Source organism: Scyliorhinus torazame, chromosome 3, assembly GCF_047496885.1.
Source record: "Scyliorhinus torazame isolate Kashiwa2021f chromosome 3, sScyTor2.1, whole genome shotgun sequence".
NCBI classification, from domain to species: Eukaryota; Metazoa; Chordata; class Chondrichthyes; order Carcharhiniformes; family Scyliorhinidae; genus Scyliorhinus; species Scyliorhinus torazame.
Genome location: NC_092709.1, coordinates 31656111 through 31674587, shown reverse-complemented (window position 1 = coordinate 31674587; position 18477 = coordinate 31656111). Strand labels below are relative to the sequence as shown.

At 47.5% G+C, this 18477-nt stretch overlaps 1 protein-coding gene across 2 annotated transcripts in view; it reads left to right on the top strand.

The window, feature by feature from the left end:
• Positions 1-7218: 7218 nt before the first annotated feature.
• Positions 7219-18477, top strand: part of LOC140408393 (dihydropyrimidinase-related protein 1-like) — a 91174-nt gene continuing 79915 nt past the window's right edge. Inside the window, exon 1 of one of the 2 annotated variants that reach the window (XM_072495520.1) lies at positions 7219-7826. In XM_072495520.1, the coding sequence (XP_072351621.1) occupies positions 7455-7826 (372 nt within the window). In that variant the 5' untranslated portion in view covers positions 7219-7454. Of the gene's footprint in view, positions 7827-10460; positions 10695-18477 lie in introns of those variants that run through there. The other variant, XM_072495521.1, reaches the window with a different exon arrangement.

The following is an 18477-nucleotide window of genomic DNA, read 5'->3' as shown; positions in this document are numbered from 1 at the left end:
TCATGGTCATCATTAGACTTTTAATTCCAGATTTTTATTGAATTAAAATTTCACCATCTGCAGTGGCGGGAATTTGAACCTGCGTCCCCAGAGCATTACTCTGGCACTCTGGTTTTACTCATCCAGTGACAATACCAGTACACCACCGCCCTCGCCTAATGGACCTATGACTTTAATGCAGCGTTTGCCTTTAATTCAAGTTGGAGCCATCAGTTCTGACTCAGTTTGACTGACTTGGCTGACGGCCAATGAACTGACTCAAAATACTGGGCTTTGCTGGTAACCAGTGGGGATTGGTTCTGATTTGTATGGAATGTTCTTTTAGTTTTGCTTTTGGTTCTGAAGCTGGAAGGAGCGGTTCTGACTTTCTCTGGCATGATGAAATCTCTCTAAACATCCAGCGTAAGAACTCCTCTCTCCTCCCCCCCAACCCCCCCCCCCCCCCCCTCCCCTCCCACATAATTCTGGATGGCATTTTATTGAAACTGCAAAGGATTGAGGTCAGAATTTGGGTTGGAATCTGGGGTTGATGTGAGACAAAGGTTCTGAAGAGAAGTAGTCTCAAAAGTGGACCTTTGAGTTGAAGGCCCAGTTTAATAAAAGCTAAAGTGTCTCTCCAGGAGGAATCCTACTGCTGGTGAGTACTGAATGAATGTTTTGGCAAGAGGACCATCGCCACCTGTACACCAGTGGCTTTGATCAATCAGTGTGCTGGGAGGAAAGCCTGCTTCAAAGAACTCAATATCGAAAGCAAGGACCGTTATCTTTTTACCTCAATCCTTATTATTTTTACTCCTTTCCACTCCTCTGTGTTTGTCTGTCCTGTGTGTGTGGGTAGAGGGTGGGACAGTTAAGGGGTGAGTCGTATGTTAGCTTGTCACTATTCTGTTGTAATTACTGCATATTTTATCTTTATTTCAGTTATAAATAAATAGTAATTGTGTTTAAATTTACAAACCTGGTGACCATAATTATTGAACAGCCAAGGTCCAAAGATCTTGTGTATTTTCATAACAATTATTGATTAATTCACTTGTGTTGTGACTCCGGGACAAGTGGGGGCCGGAATTGACTGCGAACCTGCCCAGGATGTCGTAACAAATGATAATATGATAACACAGACAATATCTGTTCCTTAACAGTTACCTCAAAAATATATGGTGTTAAGCATAGCTGCCATTTCAAATAGAACCGTAACAGGATAACATTGAATTCACCATTCTGTTTCTTCCCAAAATAGAAAGTAATGAATCACCAATGAATCATAGATTGGGATTAGTTACTACGGTTACACAATAAAATAGGATAAAACACTTTTCTAAGAATTAAGTGCAGGTTTGACGTAAACTGGCATTACAGGATAGAACAGCACTTTTACCTCTTAAATATTATTCTAGTTATCCCAACTATGTCAGAGTAACATCTAACATCACTGGGTTGAGCTAACATAAGGGCAATGATAATTTCATCAAATTGGCTGTACATACCCCATTGTGTTTGGCATTGAACAGTAGCTGACCTTGTTTATTAAGTGTTCTAAATTTGTGTGAACATATTCTGATTTAATTGGACATTTTTTTTTGTTTTGGTGTCAGTTGTTTTTGAAAACTCACCACTATACTTAGAAGTCCCCCTATACCAAAAAGGGCCGACATTCTAAATGGTGATCAGGGATTCTCACTCCCCGACTCCGATGCAAGCTTCAGTGGGTGCTATTCAGGTCAAACTATATTTTCAAGTTATCCCCCGGTATAAACCCATACCTTCACCGAAGATTTCATCTACTTACCACTTAGTAGCATCGATCCTGGGTCCCGCATTGCTAAGTAAGTAAAGTAGACTTTGGAATAACCACTATTTCAGGTTAAAACTTTTAAGTTATTTTATTATTATATTTCTTTTTCTCTTTTTAAAAGATGCAATCACTGTCTTTACAGAAAAGTAAAAAGATCTTGCTTCTGGATCCTTCTGGTTGGTTGAAGGGACCTTCAGGCCCAACTTGACAATCAATCTTCTTTAAAGTCTGGGGCGAGATTCTCCGACCCCCCGCCGGGTCGGAGAATCGCCAGGGGCTGGCGTGAATCCCGCCCCTGCCGGTTGCCGAAGTCTCCGGCACCGGAGATTCGGCAGGGACGGGAATCGCGCTGCGCCGGTTGGCGGGCCCCTCCCCCCCCCCCGCGATTCTCCGGCCAGGATGGGCCGAAGTCCCGCCGCTAAAATGCCTGTCCCGCCGGCGTAGGTTAAACCACCTACCTTACCGGCGGGACAAGGCGGCGCGGGCGGGCTCCGGGGTCCTGGGGGGCGCGGGGCGATCTGGCCCCGGGGGTGCCCCCACGGTGGCCTGGCTCGCGATCGGGGCCCACCGATCTGCGGGCGGGCCTGTGCCGTGGGGGCACTGTTTCCCTTCCACCTCCACCACGGCCTCCACCATGGCGGAGGCGGAAGAGACTCCCTCCACAGCGCATGCGCGGGAATGCCGTGAGCGGCCGCTAACGCACCCACACATGCGCTGCCCGGAGATGTCATTTCCGCGCCAGCTGGCGGGGCAACAAAGGCCTTTTCCGCCAGCTGGCGGGGCGGAAATTCATCCGGCGCCGACCTAGCCCCTTAAGGTTGGGGCTCGGCCCCCAAAGATGCGGAGCGCGATGCCCGACTGATTTGCGCCGTTTTGGGTGCCAGTCGGCGGACATCGCGCCGTTTCCGGAGAATTTTGCCCCTGGTCTTCTTTAGATGTATTTAGCTATTTTAGCTCGGCTGCTCTGCCCTGTCCATTTCCCATGGCCAAGCTGATTGTGATCTGAGTCTAGCTGCTTGTTCCTTCTCTTTCTCTCTCTCTGTGCTCTGGTTCTGGATCTGAATCTGAATCTGAATCTGAATCTGAATCTGATAGTTCCTGCCCTGGTCTCGAGGTTTATATTTGCTTTCTCACAATTAAGTTTTTTGATGTTATTGTAAAGTAACTCTTATTTTCTTTGATTGCAAAAAGTATCTTTTGATCTAAACCTTTTAATCCAACTAAGTATACATTTTGACATGACTTCATCTCATAGATCTGATTACATTGTGTCCTGTGTGATGTTCAAAATGCTTTGGTTTCAAGAGGTGTTACTTTTAATTGCTGTTATTTCTATTGTTTTATTTTCCAATTGTGTCCTCAGCTCAATTTTGACTTTGATTTTGGCTTTGAATTATGTTTCTCGTAGACTGATAAACCTGGTATCAGCAAATTTTCACACTTCGAATTATCACAAAATTCAACTGAACTCATCCATTCTTTTCCCGATCCTTACTAAGATAGTTACTTTCAATGAAGGTGTGAGCCATTGTTTTTGGCTTCATTCAAAATCCTGTTTGTCTTGTTTGCTAAGCCTGCTTGACCAAGGATATCTGCATTTTACAATCCTTGCCTGACAACTGCTGTTAACCCTTTGTGGGATCTTTCCCTGTATTCCTATCATGTTTCTCTCAGACCAGATATTGCCAGACTTCCATGTTTCAAATGACACATCTTTCCATATTATCAATTACACAGTTCAAGGAACTGTTCTAGCTATGGAATTTGACAAAAAGGTTATTAATGAGTTTGCAATATTTGAAAAAGATAATGGCCCACATTGCCCCATATTCTTTGCCACGTCGAACCCATAGGTCCCTTGCAGAACTCCATCGCAGCCGAGCAGAGTCACACACACACTTTCAATGGACCAGCTGCCATAAACTAAAGTTTGAACATTAGTGGATGGTTGAGTGGGCAGGGTAAGAGACACAGACAGGTAGCCACCCTGATAGCAATTAAGAATCAACCACATTATTGCGGATCGGTGTAGGCCAGGCATTAACCCAGGTCCTCAGAGCATTACCCTAGGTCTCTGGATTATTAGTCCAGCGGTAATACCTCTACACACCACCTACCCTTATCTGTCTAACAATTCCTGGGTAACTCCTCAGGTAAGTTAGTTGGGTCTGCCCAAAGCCTCTGACTCTAAATCAGAGACAAAGATGTTAGTGGAGGGTCCTGGGAAACAGGAAAATTGCCCATCGGAATTTGAAAATTCTCAGGAAATTCCCACATAGGTCAGTGCATCACACTTTCGCAAGATCCCAACGTGCACCTCCAGTCATACATCTGCGGAAGAATTCTCCGTTCCTGAGACGAGTGGAGGCTGCTTTGTGGGGTTAGGAGCACCCATATGGCCGGTGTCACTTTGCAGAACAACGGGCCAAGGTGGATGGTCAGTGGGGTATGCAGCAAAATGGGTGCCTTGCAGGCCACGACAATGGTGGTCTGTGCCTGGGCACTGGGCCAGTCCCATGGGAGGTTACCCCGGCCCGATCGCCCATCCCGAGGTCCGTCCCCTTCCGGACCTGGTGTCGTCCCGTCCCCCCCCCCCCCCGCCCCAACCCCAGCCAGCCCAGCAAGTGGCAGGACCGGCAGTCTACAGTCACACCTCTCTGAGCCCTACATCTTCTCTCTCTCATCAGCCACGTTGCTTGTTTCTCAATTTTTAAAAGCGCAAGTGAACCTCGCCATCGGTGGAGGTGGAGAATTGAGGAGACCCCGGAGAATACCGGTTCAGGCCTGCTAATGATATGCCAGCTGGGTTTACTGCACATATAGAGTGGACGCATTGATTCATTGATGTTGAGGCATCGGAGAATTGTGATTTGGCGTGAAACCGGCGCCCGCCACGATTTCGACGTCAAAGCTGATTCTCTGCTCAATCGCATTTCCCGATTCTGGCATTGGCCGACTGAGAATCCCGCCCTTGATCACCGAGAATTATGCCACTGGAAGATTTAGGCCACCTCTGAGCGCTTTACCATTTGTATGTCTGCAAACGTCTCAGACAAACAGTTGTTCTCTATTTATTCTCCAGGGGCTGGTTTATCTCAGTTGGCTGGACACCTGGGGCGGGATTCTCTGTTTTAGCGGCAGAGTGTTGATGCCATCGTAAACGCCGGAGCGTTTTACGATGGCATCACCTGGCAGCTAGGAGCAGCGATCCCCCAACCCACTGGGGTCAGCACAGAACTGGAGCTGTCAATACGGGCAGCAGCACGGGCGGCGCAGTCCGCGCATGCGCGTGGGTTGCCTTCTCTGCGCCGGCCCCCAGGCAAAATGGCGGAGCCCAACAGACGCCCGGCGCGGAGGAACATGGGCCTCCCCCAGAATTAGCCCGCCCGCCAATCGGTTGCCCTGATCGCGGGCCTGGCCACCGTTGAGGCCCTCCCCCAGAGTCAGATCCCCCCTCCCGCCCCAGCAAGATGGCCCCTGCAGCCAGAATGCCGAGGTCCCGCCGGGTAGGATTACATGCGAACAATGCCGGCGGGACTCGGCCGAACTCGGCGGGCATTCAGCCCGTCGAGGGCGGAGAATCACCGGGGGTACCATGTTGAGCGACCCACGATCCTCACCGCAGCGACCGCACAGCCGCCTTTGGTGCCGATTCTCCGGTCGCCGGAGAATCGCTGGCCAGGCGTCGGAGCGGCGTCTACCTAATCAGAGATTCCAGTCCATGGTTTGTGAAGCAGAGCAAGGCCAACAGCACAGGTTCAATTCACGTACCGGCTGAGGTTATTCATGAAGACCCTGCATTCGCAACCTTGTCCCTCACCTGTAGTGTGGTGATCCTCTGGTTAAATCCCCACTGGTCAGCTCTCCCCCTCAATAAGAGAATGCAGCCAATGGTCATCTGGACTATGGCAGCTATACTTATTTTTTATTTTCCCTACATTATTTGTACAAAGAAAACAAACAGAGCCGTTGAGTTTAAATTTTCCAACATCTTGACCTATGGTTCATGTGAATCAGGAGTTTCACAAGAAGTATCTTCTAATCCACTCTAAGTAATATTTACATTAAAAATAGGAATCGACTCTTTCAGAGGTTGGATGGCGTTGAGTGTAGGGGGGGGGGGGGGGGGCGGGGAGGAGTGGACTCTCTAGGTCAATGGTGACCATGGGCGGTCCCGGACTCCTTTTTCTTTTTCTCCTTTGTTTTTTGTTTCCACCGTGGGAGGGTTTGTTTTATTGGATGCATATTTTGACAGGTGGGCCGTTGTTTGGGGGTGGTGGGAGGATGGGATCGTTGTTATTGTTAAGGGGATTGATTTTGTATTTGTTACCATTTACTGTCTGCGGGTGGGGGGTAAACTTTGAAGGGAAATGTGAAAATGGAGAATAAAAACATTTTTTTTTTAAAAATAGGAATTGAATTGACTGTTTCTGTGCCCAGTTAGTCAATTATAGATACGTGTTCTACTTGCTGTACTTGGTGATGTTTAATGCCACCATGGACCTGATAGCGGATTGATGCCACACTGCGTCTGCTGCAGTACTTTTCACCTGTGTAGAGCAGGCCTGAAGTTAATTTATACCGGTCCCTGGTTTAAAAAAATCTGATGTTATGATGCGAATAAAATGCATTCGGTAAAAGTGTCAAAGAATACGGAGCAAAGGTGGATAAACCTAGCTGAGGGGCAGGTCAGCCTTGAGCTAATTAAATAGTAGGACAGAGTTGAGGGGCTGAATGGCCTGCCCCTGTTCCAATGCATCTTAAGTCAAAATTCACTATATTTCGAGTGCAGGATTGATTTGTTTTTGACGGGGGGGGGAGAGATTGATGGAGGTTAGAGCTGACTGGAGGTTTGGAGATGATTTGAGGATTGTAATTCCGGTAGACTTAAGTTTGGATTTACTTTCCATAACGTTTCTCAATGCTTTGTGAACGACATAACCAACTTGTACGCAGAAAACCCAAAGGCAAGTAAGTCCACGCAAGTCAGACAGAGGTCGCTGCTCCCCCCCTCCCCCCCCCTCCCCCTCAAACGCCTGGTTCAGTATTTTTTAAACGCTAATGAGCTGAAAGTTGTGCCCCAGGCTGTGAAAAGAAGAGCATCAATGGGCCACTCCCCTGGTTATAAGAGAGAAAGAGAGGGGTCAGGTCACATAGTTCTTTCCAAAATCGACGGTATGCTCCAATGTGGAGAGAGGTGCCCTGAAGCTGAGGGTGCGGCCTGATGCCCTGAGCCCAGCCTTGGTGCTGAATGGACAGCTCACTGTGCAGTCAAAGCCCAGCAGCCGGGGACACATTCTGATCTGTTCCCTCAAGCTGCCCCTCAGCCTCCCACTCAGAGAGCATTGCAAGGACCCCCCTCCGAAGCAAGGAATGACACACACACAAAACATTTAGCTGAACCAACGGCGACACTTTCTCTTCTCATTGATGCAGACGCTATTACTTCCGTGTCAGAGGCTCAGATGAATTAGGCTGTCAGTAAGGGAATTCATTAACTCGCCAGATCCTGGCTGGAGTCCACTGCTTTGCTCCTGCGTGTGTGTGTGTGAGAGAGAGAAAGTGTGAGAGTTGTGTTGAGTGAGAACAAGAGCTATCATTCTACCCCCTCCTCTCTTTCTTTCTCTCCCTCTCTCCCTTTATTTCCAGCCCAGACAGCATGGCTGAGGGTAAGAGACGTTGGGGCAAGGAAGACGACCTGCCTGTGTACCTGGCCAGACCGGGGACCACGGCTCAAACCCCTCGGCAGAAATACGGGGGCATGTTCTGCACGGTGGAAGGTGCCTACGAGAGGAAGACAATAGATTTCGATGCCTACAGCGTGGGGCGCCGGAGCGGGAGGGTTTCCAGGAGCGCCAGCAGACAGGACCTGCTGTCCCCGGAGTCGGATGGACTGAGCGAAAGTGCCAGTGATATTAGTGAGATTTCTGGCTCGGTCATCAGCTCTCCCAGCGAGAGAGAGGAGAGGGCCCCGCTGGAGATCAAACCTGCGACCGGCAAAGAGCTGCTCCAGAGCTGGGAGCAGGGCAAGGTACAAGCCCAAATCATCCCCTCCTTCCCCATTCTCATTTCCCACCTCCCCCCCCCCCAAACACTCAGGCACAAAGTTAACTTTCTCCTTCCTCCTCCTTTTGACCATTCATTAAATCTCACTTTTCCAATCACAGGGTGGGAAAAGTATTGATTTTAGAACACTTTTGTTTCATTAAATGCTTCACAGTAACCATACAACCACTGGATTCTGTTTGACTGTAAATGTAAAGTGTGTGTGTGTGTGTGTGGGGGGGGGGGGGGGGGGCAAATCTGTTTCTGGTTGAAAATGTCCTCTTTCCACCGAGACGGATTCTTTTGTTCCTGGAATGTATTGAACTGGTTATGACCAGCCAGGCTTCACTGAAAGGACCAAACCCGGCCTGCGGGCGTTTGGAGAGTTGCAGTCCTTGTAAAGGGTAGCTTGTGTGAGATCCATGCTGACTCTCATTCACAAGATCAGGTGCGTTTCCATCCTTTAATAATTGTCCAGTCACTCCCCCTGCCTTGCTGCCTCCACTGCAGCCATTGTCTGTCTGCAACGTGACAACCTCTCCCCCACCCCACCCCCCACCCCATCCAAACTCACTCCTCTCACGCTTTTTTTTACACAAAAGACTCCAATGCCCTGGGGGCATTCTGTTTCATCTCGCTCAATCAGACTGGCCTCTGACTTTACCTCGTCACCACCCCCACCCCCCCCCTCTTCACCTCCAGCGAACACCATTCAAACAAAGAGACATCAGGGAGGGGGGGGGGGGGGGGGGATTCGCCTGTAATCACAAACCAGAGAATTGAATCAACCCCCTGGGCTTAACCGTGTATGGAAAGCCTCTATCTGCCAGCTATGATTTTACTGAACACGCAGAGCAGGAGAGCAGGACCCCTAATGGGCAGACTGCCCATCACATTTGAGTTTGGCTGCAGACTACACTGAACTGGGGAGAGCTGGCTGGGGGAGGACAAAGAAGAATTTAAATCTGATGACCCGCTGAAACAGAAGGTGGAGCCGGCGGTGTCTTTATTCCGCTCTGGTGACGCGCTGAGGTCATTGTGACCACAATCCCTCACCCAACCATCCAGAATTCCTCACTGATCCCATCCTGTGCCCCACAAACAGCAGGATGCAGACGCAATGGAGGCATGAGCTCATTTCCATCAATGCCCATTTCCAACAATGCCTCTCTTTGACATTATGTTAGGGGCTGGTTTAGCACAGTGGGCTAATTAGCTGGCTTGTAATGCAGAACGAGGCCAGCAGCGCGGGTTCAATTCCCATACTAGCCTCCCTGAACAGGCGCCGGAATGTGGCGACTAGGGGCTTTTCACAGTAACTTCATTTGAAGCCTACTTGTAACAAGCAATTTGAGTGGCATTATTCTTGTGGAATCCCCTCCCATCAAGATTCTGGGAGGGGGTAGAGGGGGTTCTGTTAACCAGAAACGTAACTGATAGAGGTATACAAAATTATGAGGGGCAAAGACAGAGTTGATAGTCAGAGGCCTTTCCCCGGGTTGAGGGGTCAATTACTAGGGGGCATAGGTTTAAGGTGAGAGGGGCAAGGTTTAGAGTAGATGTACGAGGCAAGTTTTTTACACAGAGGGCAGTGGGTGCCTGGAACTCGCTACCGGAGGAGGTGGTGGAAGCAGGGACGATAGTGACATTTAAGGGGCATCTTGACAAATACATGAATAGGATGGGAATAGAGGGATACGGACCCAGGAAGTGTAGAAGATTGTAGTTTAGTCAGGCAGCATGGTCGGCACGGGCCTGGAGGGCCGAAGGGCCTGTTCCTGTGCTGTACATTTCTTTGTTCTTTGTTAACCAGGAAAATCATGTGACTCCAAGAGCAGGGCAGAAACTGGATGCTCTGCTTTGAGTGACTCATTTCCTGAGTCGCCAAAGCCTCCCCGCCGTTTACAAGACATCAGGACTGGCGGAATGCAGTCCACTTGCCTGAAGGAGTGCAGCTCCAATAGGACAAATAATCAGAGCACCATCAGTGCCCCCAGGGCACACCCTGCAGCTCGTTTTAAACTGGGAGAATCTCCTCGCTGGTCGCCATAGTACCAGCTCCCTCCCCCCCCCCCCCCCCCGCTTCTTCTAAGAGGTGATGGGGTCAAATCCCTGGGCAACTCTCCCCCCCCCCCCCCCCCCCCGCCCCCACACACACATTTATTCACACATTGGGATGCTGGCCGCGACAGAGGGGGGCAGTGTGTACCATCTACAAGATGCACTGCAGCAAGTAGACAAAGCTTCTCGGACAGCACCTCCCAAACCCTCAACCTCTTGTACAGAAAATGAAAAGGTTTAGGAAGTTTGGAGCAGCGCACCTACACATCACACACCGTCCTGACTTGGAAATAGATCGCAGTCGATTCATTTGGCAGTGGGTCACAGTCTTGGCGCACCCTCTCTCTGAACAGCACTCTGCAGCGGTTCAAGAAGGACAATTAATGATGGGCAGGAACGCCCACATTCCTGTGGATAAATTGTTGTTGGTGGTGGGGGGGGGGGGGGGGCAGAGAGAGAGAGAACTCCTGTCTGCCAGCCAGCTAATGGGAAAGTGCTTCCTGAGGTGAAGAGCGTCTGTCTCCATTGGAGCAGCCTCTAGAAGGAGCTCTTCAGCTCACTCCCTCTGGATGGCTGCAGACTGACGCCTTCCTCCCGGCCGCACATTCAAAACACACACACACACATTCACAAATAAATACCCTTTGCTCCAAAAGAATCGAGTCTTAACGTGGCGATTGCCAGGCCAGTTTAAAGCAGGCAATCCGCGCTTTGTCTTCTGCCCCTACATTAAAAAAAACACACCCAGGTAAACATGGCCCAGCAAGACGCCCAGGATATGCACCGTATAACGGTAAGCTTTTTCATTCTGGAAAGAAGGTCGCGGCCAGCGTCCCAATGTGTGAATAAATGTGTGTGTGTGTGTGTGGGGGGGGGGGGGGGGAGAGTTTGCCCAGGGATTTGACCCCATCACCTCTCAGAAGAAGGGGGGGGGGGGGGGAGCTGGTACTATGGCGACCAGCGAGGAGATGCTCCCAGTTTAAAACGAGCTGCTCCCGCAAGCTCTTTATTATTATTGACACTCCTCACCACGCTGTCGGCTGCAGTCGGACTTGATGAGCCCCCCATTCTCGAAAGAGGTTATATTTAATTTAATTAAATGAGGGTTGTGACAATATATGGGGGGGGGGGGGTGTTCTGACCACTCCATCGCCCAGATTTTTGATCGAGGTGAAAATCGATCATTTATCTGAACCATCGCTGGAATATCTGGGCTCACAAAAGGATTTTTGAGGTGCCTGATTTAATCAGGGGGTGTCATTTGATGCAGCCAGATCACTGACTCAGAGCATAGGGTGTAAATATACTGCCCAGTGTACAACCCTGGTTATTGAAGCCTAAACGCAAATCCCAGATTGTGGGAACCAAAGGGTGTTTTTTTCTTTTAAACAAAAGGGAGGGGTGGGTGGATTAGAACGAGACACAAAAAGACCTTCAGAGCATAATCCCCCAGGGTCAGACCGTAATTGCACAAACTATTGGATTTCAAGACAGAAATTAACTTGCATATTTACATTATATTAGACTATTTTCTATTGATGATTAAAGTGTTTTCGCAAGTAACGTTGCTCCCACTAATGATAGGAAAATACATTTAATCACGGCGATTAGCACTCTCGTGGTTATAAACTGCAGTGGAGATTGTCCTTTGCTGGGCTGGTGGAGACTCTCCCTCCTGCTGCGTGGAGACTCCTCTGAAATTGCACAGCCACAGTGTGTCAGGGCAGCCGCCTTTCACCTCGGTGACTGAGGTCAGTTCCAACTCAGACAGGAACAAAAGTCTCTTTAGCCTGACAATACAATTCGGCTATTGCACCAGTGGTGCTTGTCACCCAGAATTGTGCATTGCAGCTCATTCTGTGAGAACATTGAAGATATGATCTGAGTAGGTAGGCTGTCTTGGCCAATCGAGGCTGATGATGTTAGGTGAGGTTTCGGGTTTTCAGAGCAGGACAATGGATAGATGAAAGTGCTGGCGTTTCAGGTTTCCCCAGCAGGGGCAACGCCCTTGTCCAATCAAACTATGTAATGCCTGCTGATATCACAGTGATGCCGCATCTTGAGGGCACAAGATATTATTCACTTTGAGGCATTTGAAAAGGCCAGAAATTTAATTCACGAATGATGATATTGTGCTATAAGCTGGAAGGGACAAATTGAAAATCATTCCCAGTGGCCAAATTGTGCTTCAGTCTTCCAAGGTGCCCTATTAATGTATTTCTGACATCAGCTTGCGAACATACACTGATAGAGCAGCTTCAATACGCCGACACACACCCAGATCCTTAAGGAGAAGATGGGTTCAGGGAATATTTCACCCCTCAAGCAAATTCCACCATTCGGTGAGGTGAGGCTACTCTCCAGACTAGTTCCATATACTCACCTTGGTCCCAAACCCCTTAATACCTTGGGTTATTAAAAATCTATCAATCTCAGAATTGCCATTTGAGGAGGAGACTCCTTGGGCAGGGTCTTCCAGCCCATCCTGCCAGCGGGGTCGTCCATTCCCGGTGAAGGTGACCATCCCCTCCCATAGCAGGTCCCCAGTGGTGGCACAGTGGTTAACACTCCTGCCTCACAGTGCCAGGGACCCGCGTTCATTTCCAGCCTTGGGCAACTGTCTGGAGTTTGCAATTCCTCCGGTGCCTGTGTGGGGTTCCGCCGGGTGCTCCGGTTTCCTCCCGCAGTCCAAAAATGTGCAGGTTAGGTGGATTGGCCATGATAAAATTGCTCCTTAGTGTACAGGGATAATTAGGCTGGGTAGGGTTACGGGGAAAGGACAGGGCATGGGCTGAGGTAGGGTGGTCTTACAGAGAGTCAGTGCAGACACAATGACCAAATGGTCTCCTTCTGCACTGTAGGGACTCTATGGTTCAATGGGATGGGCATCGACGTGACTGAAAGATCTGTTGGCGACCAATGCCAAGCTACGTCCGCTGATGGAAAACACACCCCAGCTGGGGGGAGGGGGTTGGACAGACCTACCATTTGTGTGCAGAAACGGTTCTTCATTTCACTCCTGAGAGATCTGGTTCTAAGTTTCAGACTATGCCCCCTAGATTCAGATTCTCTAACCAGCAGGAATAGTTTCTTTGTATCATCTGCATAATATTTAGAAACCTTTGATCAAATCATCCACCTTCTAAATTCCAGGGAATAGGGGAAATGTCAAGGTACAACTAGTTAGTTTTAGAGGACACGTTCAATGATACTGTAGTCAGGAGTACAGGAAGGACAGGAGTACAGTCAGAAGAGGGGATTTGACATAAAGTTCCAGAATACTTGACCAACATGGTTCAATGCTGCCCTGCCAATGGCGGAACAGAGAGACGGGAGTTGCAGAGTTGTCCAGAGTTGGGAGATGGGTGTGGGGCTCGAGGTGGTTTCTCATTTCGGAGAAAGAGAGGCCTCAGTGACTTGGGACCAAAGACAGGGTGATAGCTGAATTGTTTTTTATTATTCATTTATGGCACGTGGGCACCACTGGTTAGGCCAGCATTTATTGGCCATCCCTAGTTTCCCTTCAGAAGGTGGTGGTGAATTGCCTTCTTGAGCCGCTGCAGTCCTTAAATGGGAGTCAATGTGTGGGGTACTGGACAAGTTTGATATTGTGAGGTGAATCTTGATAGACAAGTGGAGAGTGTTTGTTGGAAATGTGTAGGCAACAAAACATTGAGTGATGTTTTCAGCCACATAGAGAGGCATAGGCGGGTGGGCGGGAAGTGGGAAGGGGGTCATATTCTAAGGTGAAGTCAACATCTTTGTCCGAGGAGTCTACAATGCAGTTGTATGCTGTCAAATGCAGTTTAAGCAAAAGGTTAAATAGGAAAATTCAGGGTTAAGGTGTGGGCTTTCTGATGAAAGCAAAACAGAATGCATTGTTCTTGCCAGTTTTGAGGTTCAGAAAGTTTTAGCCCAAGATCCATAACTGAATAAGACCATAAGACCATAAAACATAGGAGCAGAATTAGGCTACTCGGCCCATTGAGTCTGCTCCACCATTCAATATTGGCTGATGTTTTTCTCATCCCATTTCCCTGCCTTCTCCCCCATAACCCCTGATCCCCGTATTGATCAAGAACCTATCTATCTCTGTCTTAAAGACACTCCATGATTTGGCCTCCACAGCCTTCTGTGGCAAAGAGTTCCACAGATTCACCACCTTCTGGCTGAAGAAATTCCTCATCATCTCTATTTTAAAGAATCATCCCTTTAGTCTGAGATTGTCTCCTCTGCTTCTAGTTTTTCCTACAAGTGGAAACATCCTCTCCGCATCCACTCTATCCAGGCCTCGCAGTATCCGGTAAGTTTCAATAAGATCCCCCCTCATCCTTCTAAACTCCAACGAGTACAGACCCAGAGTCCTCAACTGTTCCTCATACCAGGGATCATTCTTGTGAACCTCCTCTGGACCGTTTCCAAGGCCAGCACATCCTTCCTTAGACACAGGGCCCAAAAGTGCTCACAATATTCCAAATGGGGTCTGAGCAGAAACTTATATAGCCTCAGAAGTATATCCCTGGTCTTGTATTCTAGCCCTCTCGACATGAATGCTAACATTGCATTTGCCTTCTTAACTGCCGACTGAACCTGTACGTTAACGTCAAGAGAATCGTGAACAAGGGCTCCCAAGCCCATTTGTGCTTCTGATTTCCTAAGCATCTCCCCATTTAGAAAATAGTCTATGCCTCAATTCCTCCTTCCAAAGTGCATAACCTCACACTTTTCCACATTGTATTTCATTTGCCACTTCTTTGCCCACTCTCCCAGCCTGTCCAGGTCCTTCTGCAGCCCGCCTGCTTCCTCAATATTACCTGTCCCTCTACAGACCTTTGTATCATCTGCAAACTTAGCAACAGGTCCTTCAGTTCCTTCTTCCAGATCATTAATGTATATTGTGAAAAGTTATGGTCTCAGCACCGACCCTTGAGGCACACCACTAGTCACCGGCTGCCATCCTGAAAAAAATCCTTTTATTCCTCCTCTCTGCCTTCTTCCAGTCAGCCAATCCTCTATCCATGCCAGGATCTCCCCCTTAACAACATTGGCTCTTAACTTATTTAACAGTCTCCTATGCGGCATCTTGTCTAAAGCCTTCTGGAAATCTAAATAAATCACGGGTCTCCTTTGTCTAACTTCCTTGTTATTTCCTCAAAGAACTCTAACAGCTTTGTCAGACATGACCTCCCTTTGACAAAGCCTTGTTGACTCATGTACATCCAAGTACTCCATGATCTCATCTTTAATAATGGACTCTAAAATCATACCAATGACTGAAGTCAGGCTAACCAGCCTATAATTTCCCGTCTTCTGCCTCCCTCCCTTCTTAAACAGTGGTGTTACATTCGCCACTTTCCAGTCCTCTGGCACCCCTCCTGCCTCCAGTGATTCCTGAAAGATTTGGGCAGCTCGGTAACACGGTACCACGATCCCAGGTTCGATTCCCTGCTGGGTCACTGTCTATGCGGAGTCTGCACGTTCTCCCTGTGTCTGCGTGGGTTTCCTCCGGGTGCTCCGGTTTCCTCCCACAGTCCAAAGGCGTGCAGGTTAGGTGGATTGGCCATGATAAATTGCCCTTAGTGTCCAAAAAAGGTTAGGAGCGGTTATTGGGTTACGGGGATAGGGTGGAAGTGAGGGTTTAAGAGGGTCGGTGCAGACTCGATGACCTGAATGGCCTCCTTCTGCATTGTGTGTTCTATGTTCTATCACCACCAATGCTTCCACAATCTCCTGAACTATCTCTTTTAGAACCCTGGGTGTAGTCCAGCCTGTCCAGGTGCTTTATCCACCTTCAGACCTTTCAGTTTCCCCAGAACCTTCTCCTTAGTAATCGTCACCACTCACCTCTGCCCCCTGATTCTCCTGGAGCTCTGGCATCCCACTGGTGTCTTCCACCATGAAAACTGATGTAAAGTAACTATTCAGTTCCTCTGCCATTTCTTTGTTCCCTATTATTACTTCTCCAACCACATTTTCCAGTGGTCCAATGTCTATTTTTGCCTCTCTCTTATCTTTTATATATTGAAAAAAACTCTTCCTATCTTCCTTTATATTACTAGCTAATGAAGCAAACAGCTAGACAGCACAGGAATAGAAGCAAATTTGAGATTGATGTGGAGGAAACAAACATTAAATATCAGTAGCCTACATTTGGATGATGTAATTCATCCTTATGTTAATGTTGTCAAACAATTGCATGTAGATAAGAAATTATGGACTAATGATGGAACCTCAGGATACACTAAGGATAACTGTGTGGCAAGGGAGGAAAATCTAGAAAGGAAGATATGCGAGCTACATTGGAACAGATAAGAAAAGTACAGTGGCCGATAGCTGGTACAGGAGCATCGTATTGATCAAAGCTGAGAGGCATGAGAAAAAGTGAATAAACCAAGGAAGGGTAATACACCCATGGTTGCAGTTACACAGTTGGTTACTTTGACAATGGTGTTGTAGGTGGGCTCAAAATCACAATGAAAGATCTTGGATAGGGAATGACGGGAGGGTTGGTTATGGAATTAGGTGGTGATGCATTTAAGAAGCCTTGGGAAGATGCAACTGTTGGAGAATGTAATTGTATTTATCAATTGTAAGGGTCCAAAAATGGTGAACAAGACTATAACACCAACTGCTGATCACTTACGTCCCCTTTGTGGCCCCATGCTAGCTAGCATTGTTAGAATGAACATACAAAATAGGAGTAGAAGTAGGCCATTTCGCCCCTCGAGCCTGCTCTGCCATTCAAGTAGATCATGGCTGATCTGTGTGTTGAGTTCCATATTCCCATCTACCTCCGATAACCTTTGATTCCCGAGCGCAACAAGAATCTTCTCCGCCATCAAAGTATTTAGTGATCCCCTTTCCACCACCTCCTGAGGCAGAGAGTTCCAAAGTCGCACAAACTTCTGAGAAATAAAAGTCTCTGTCCTAAAAAGGTGACTCCTAATTTTAAAACAGTGCCTCCTAGTTCTGGTCTCATCTACAAGAGGAAACATCCTTTCCACATCCACCTTATCATTATTGTTCAGGATCTTATATACTTCAATCCAGTCACCCCTCACTCTTCTAAACCAGTGGAAGCAAGCCCAGTCTATCCAAACTATCCTTATAAGACAACCTGTTCATTCCAGTTAACAATCTCGTAAACCTCCTCTGAACTGCCTCCAACTCAGAATTCACTCTTTTCCTTATAAATAGTAGCTACAAAGGTCCACCCTTGACTTACCTTATCCTCTTCAACAATCATTCCATCTCCATGATTACTTACATTCTTTAAGGTCCTCATTTGTTGTCACAACCTATCACAGCGCCCTTGCTTCTGACACATCCTGTTTGGATCCCTTCAGTTTGTTTTTTGCCCTATTTACAACAATGATTTCTTTGGCTAAATTCACAAGTCAAAGCCTTAGTAACTATGACCATTGTTATGTTATGTAATTTGGAATAACACAAGCTGCCACTTGATGCAGTTTTGAGTAAAAGATGCTCCAGACTTTGAAGTGAGTTCAATGTGTTTTATTGAACTATTAGCACAGTCCTCAATGAGTTTGACTCTCTGCTAATCTAAATGTAGTAACTCAGTCTAACTGAACCATCCTTGCTCTAAGCCACGTGCTGGGGTGTGATGCTGAGGATACACCCTGTCTCACTCTGTAGATGTTGGTCTGTGGAAAGAGGCCTCATCCCTTTTATAGTGAGATACCACCCCTGAGTGTCCTGACTGCTCATTAGTCGCGTCCTATCCTTGTGTTCATTAGCTGCATGTTTGCATATCATGACAACCATCATGCATTTCCTTGTCCTCCAGGATCTCTCTAAAGCTCTCAATCACAGTATCATCATACAACATGTCTTCTCCGTTATGTACCCCCGGAGGATTGCCCTTGCAGTAGTTCTATTATTAGATCACAGACTAACCGGAATGCTACATGAGTTTAAAGAGTTAATTGTGGAAAAGAATATGGATGCTGGTTCAATTGAAAATTTCAGAATTGAGCTGGATGGATATTAGGTCGATAAAGGTATTGATAATCAGCCATGAATTAATTAAATGTTTGCTCAAGGGGCTGATGAGCTTACTCCTGTTTCTGCTTTAACCACAATGCCTTTCTCCTCAGCACCTCACATTAATCTCTGGAATCCCCCAGGTATCCATGTTTGGCCCTCTCCTCTTTCCCAATTACATGCAACCCTCATTCAAAAGTCCAAGATCATTTTCTGGTGACTGATGACAGCCATCTTTATTTGCACAAGAGTCACATTCACTTGAAACATTAGCTCTACTTCTCTCTCTACAGATGTTGCCAGACCTACTGAGTATTTCCAACATTTTGTTTATATTTCAGATTTCACACATGTGCATTATTTTGCTTTGATCTTTATCTGTGTTGTCCACATGCCTGTGTAACATGAGGGAATGCTTATTTTTCTTTTAAAATCTCCATAAATATCAGAAGGTCAAATATCTAATTTTCAGCCCCTGCCACAAACTCCAACTTCTCTGATTCTATCTCTCTGCCCGCCATTTTCTCAGAAGGAATATGAGAGGACGAAACCGTGACACTCTGTTCAGTCTA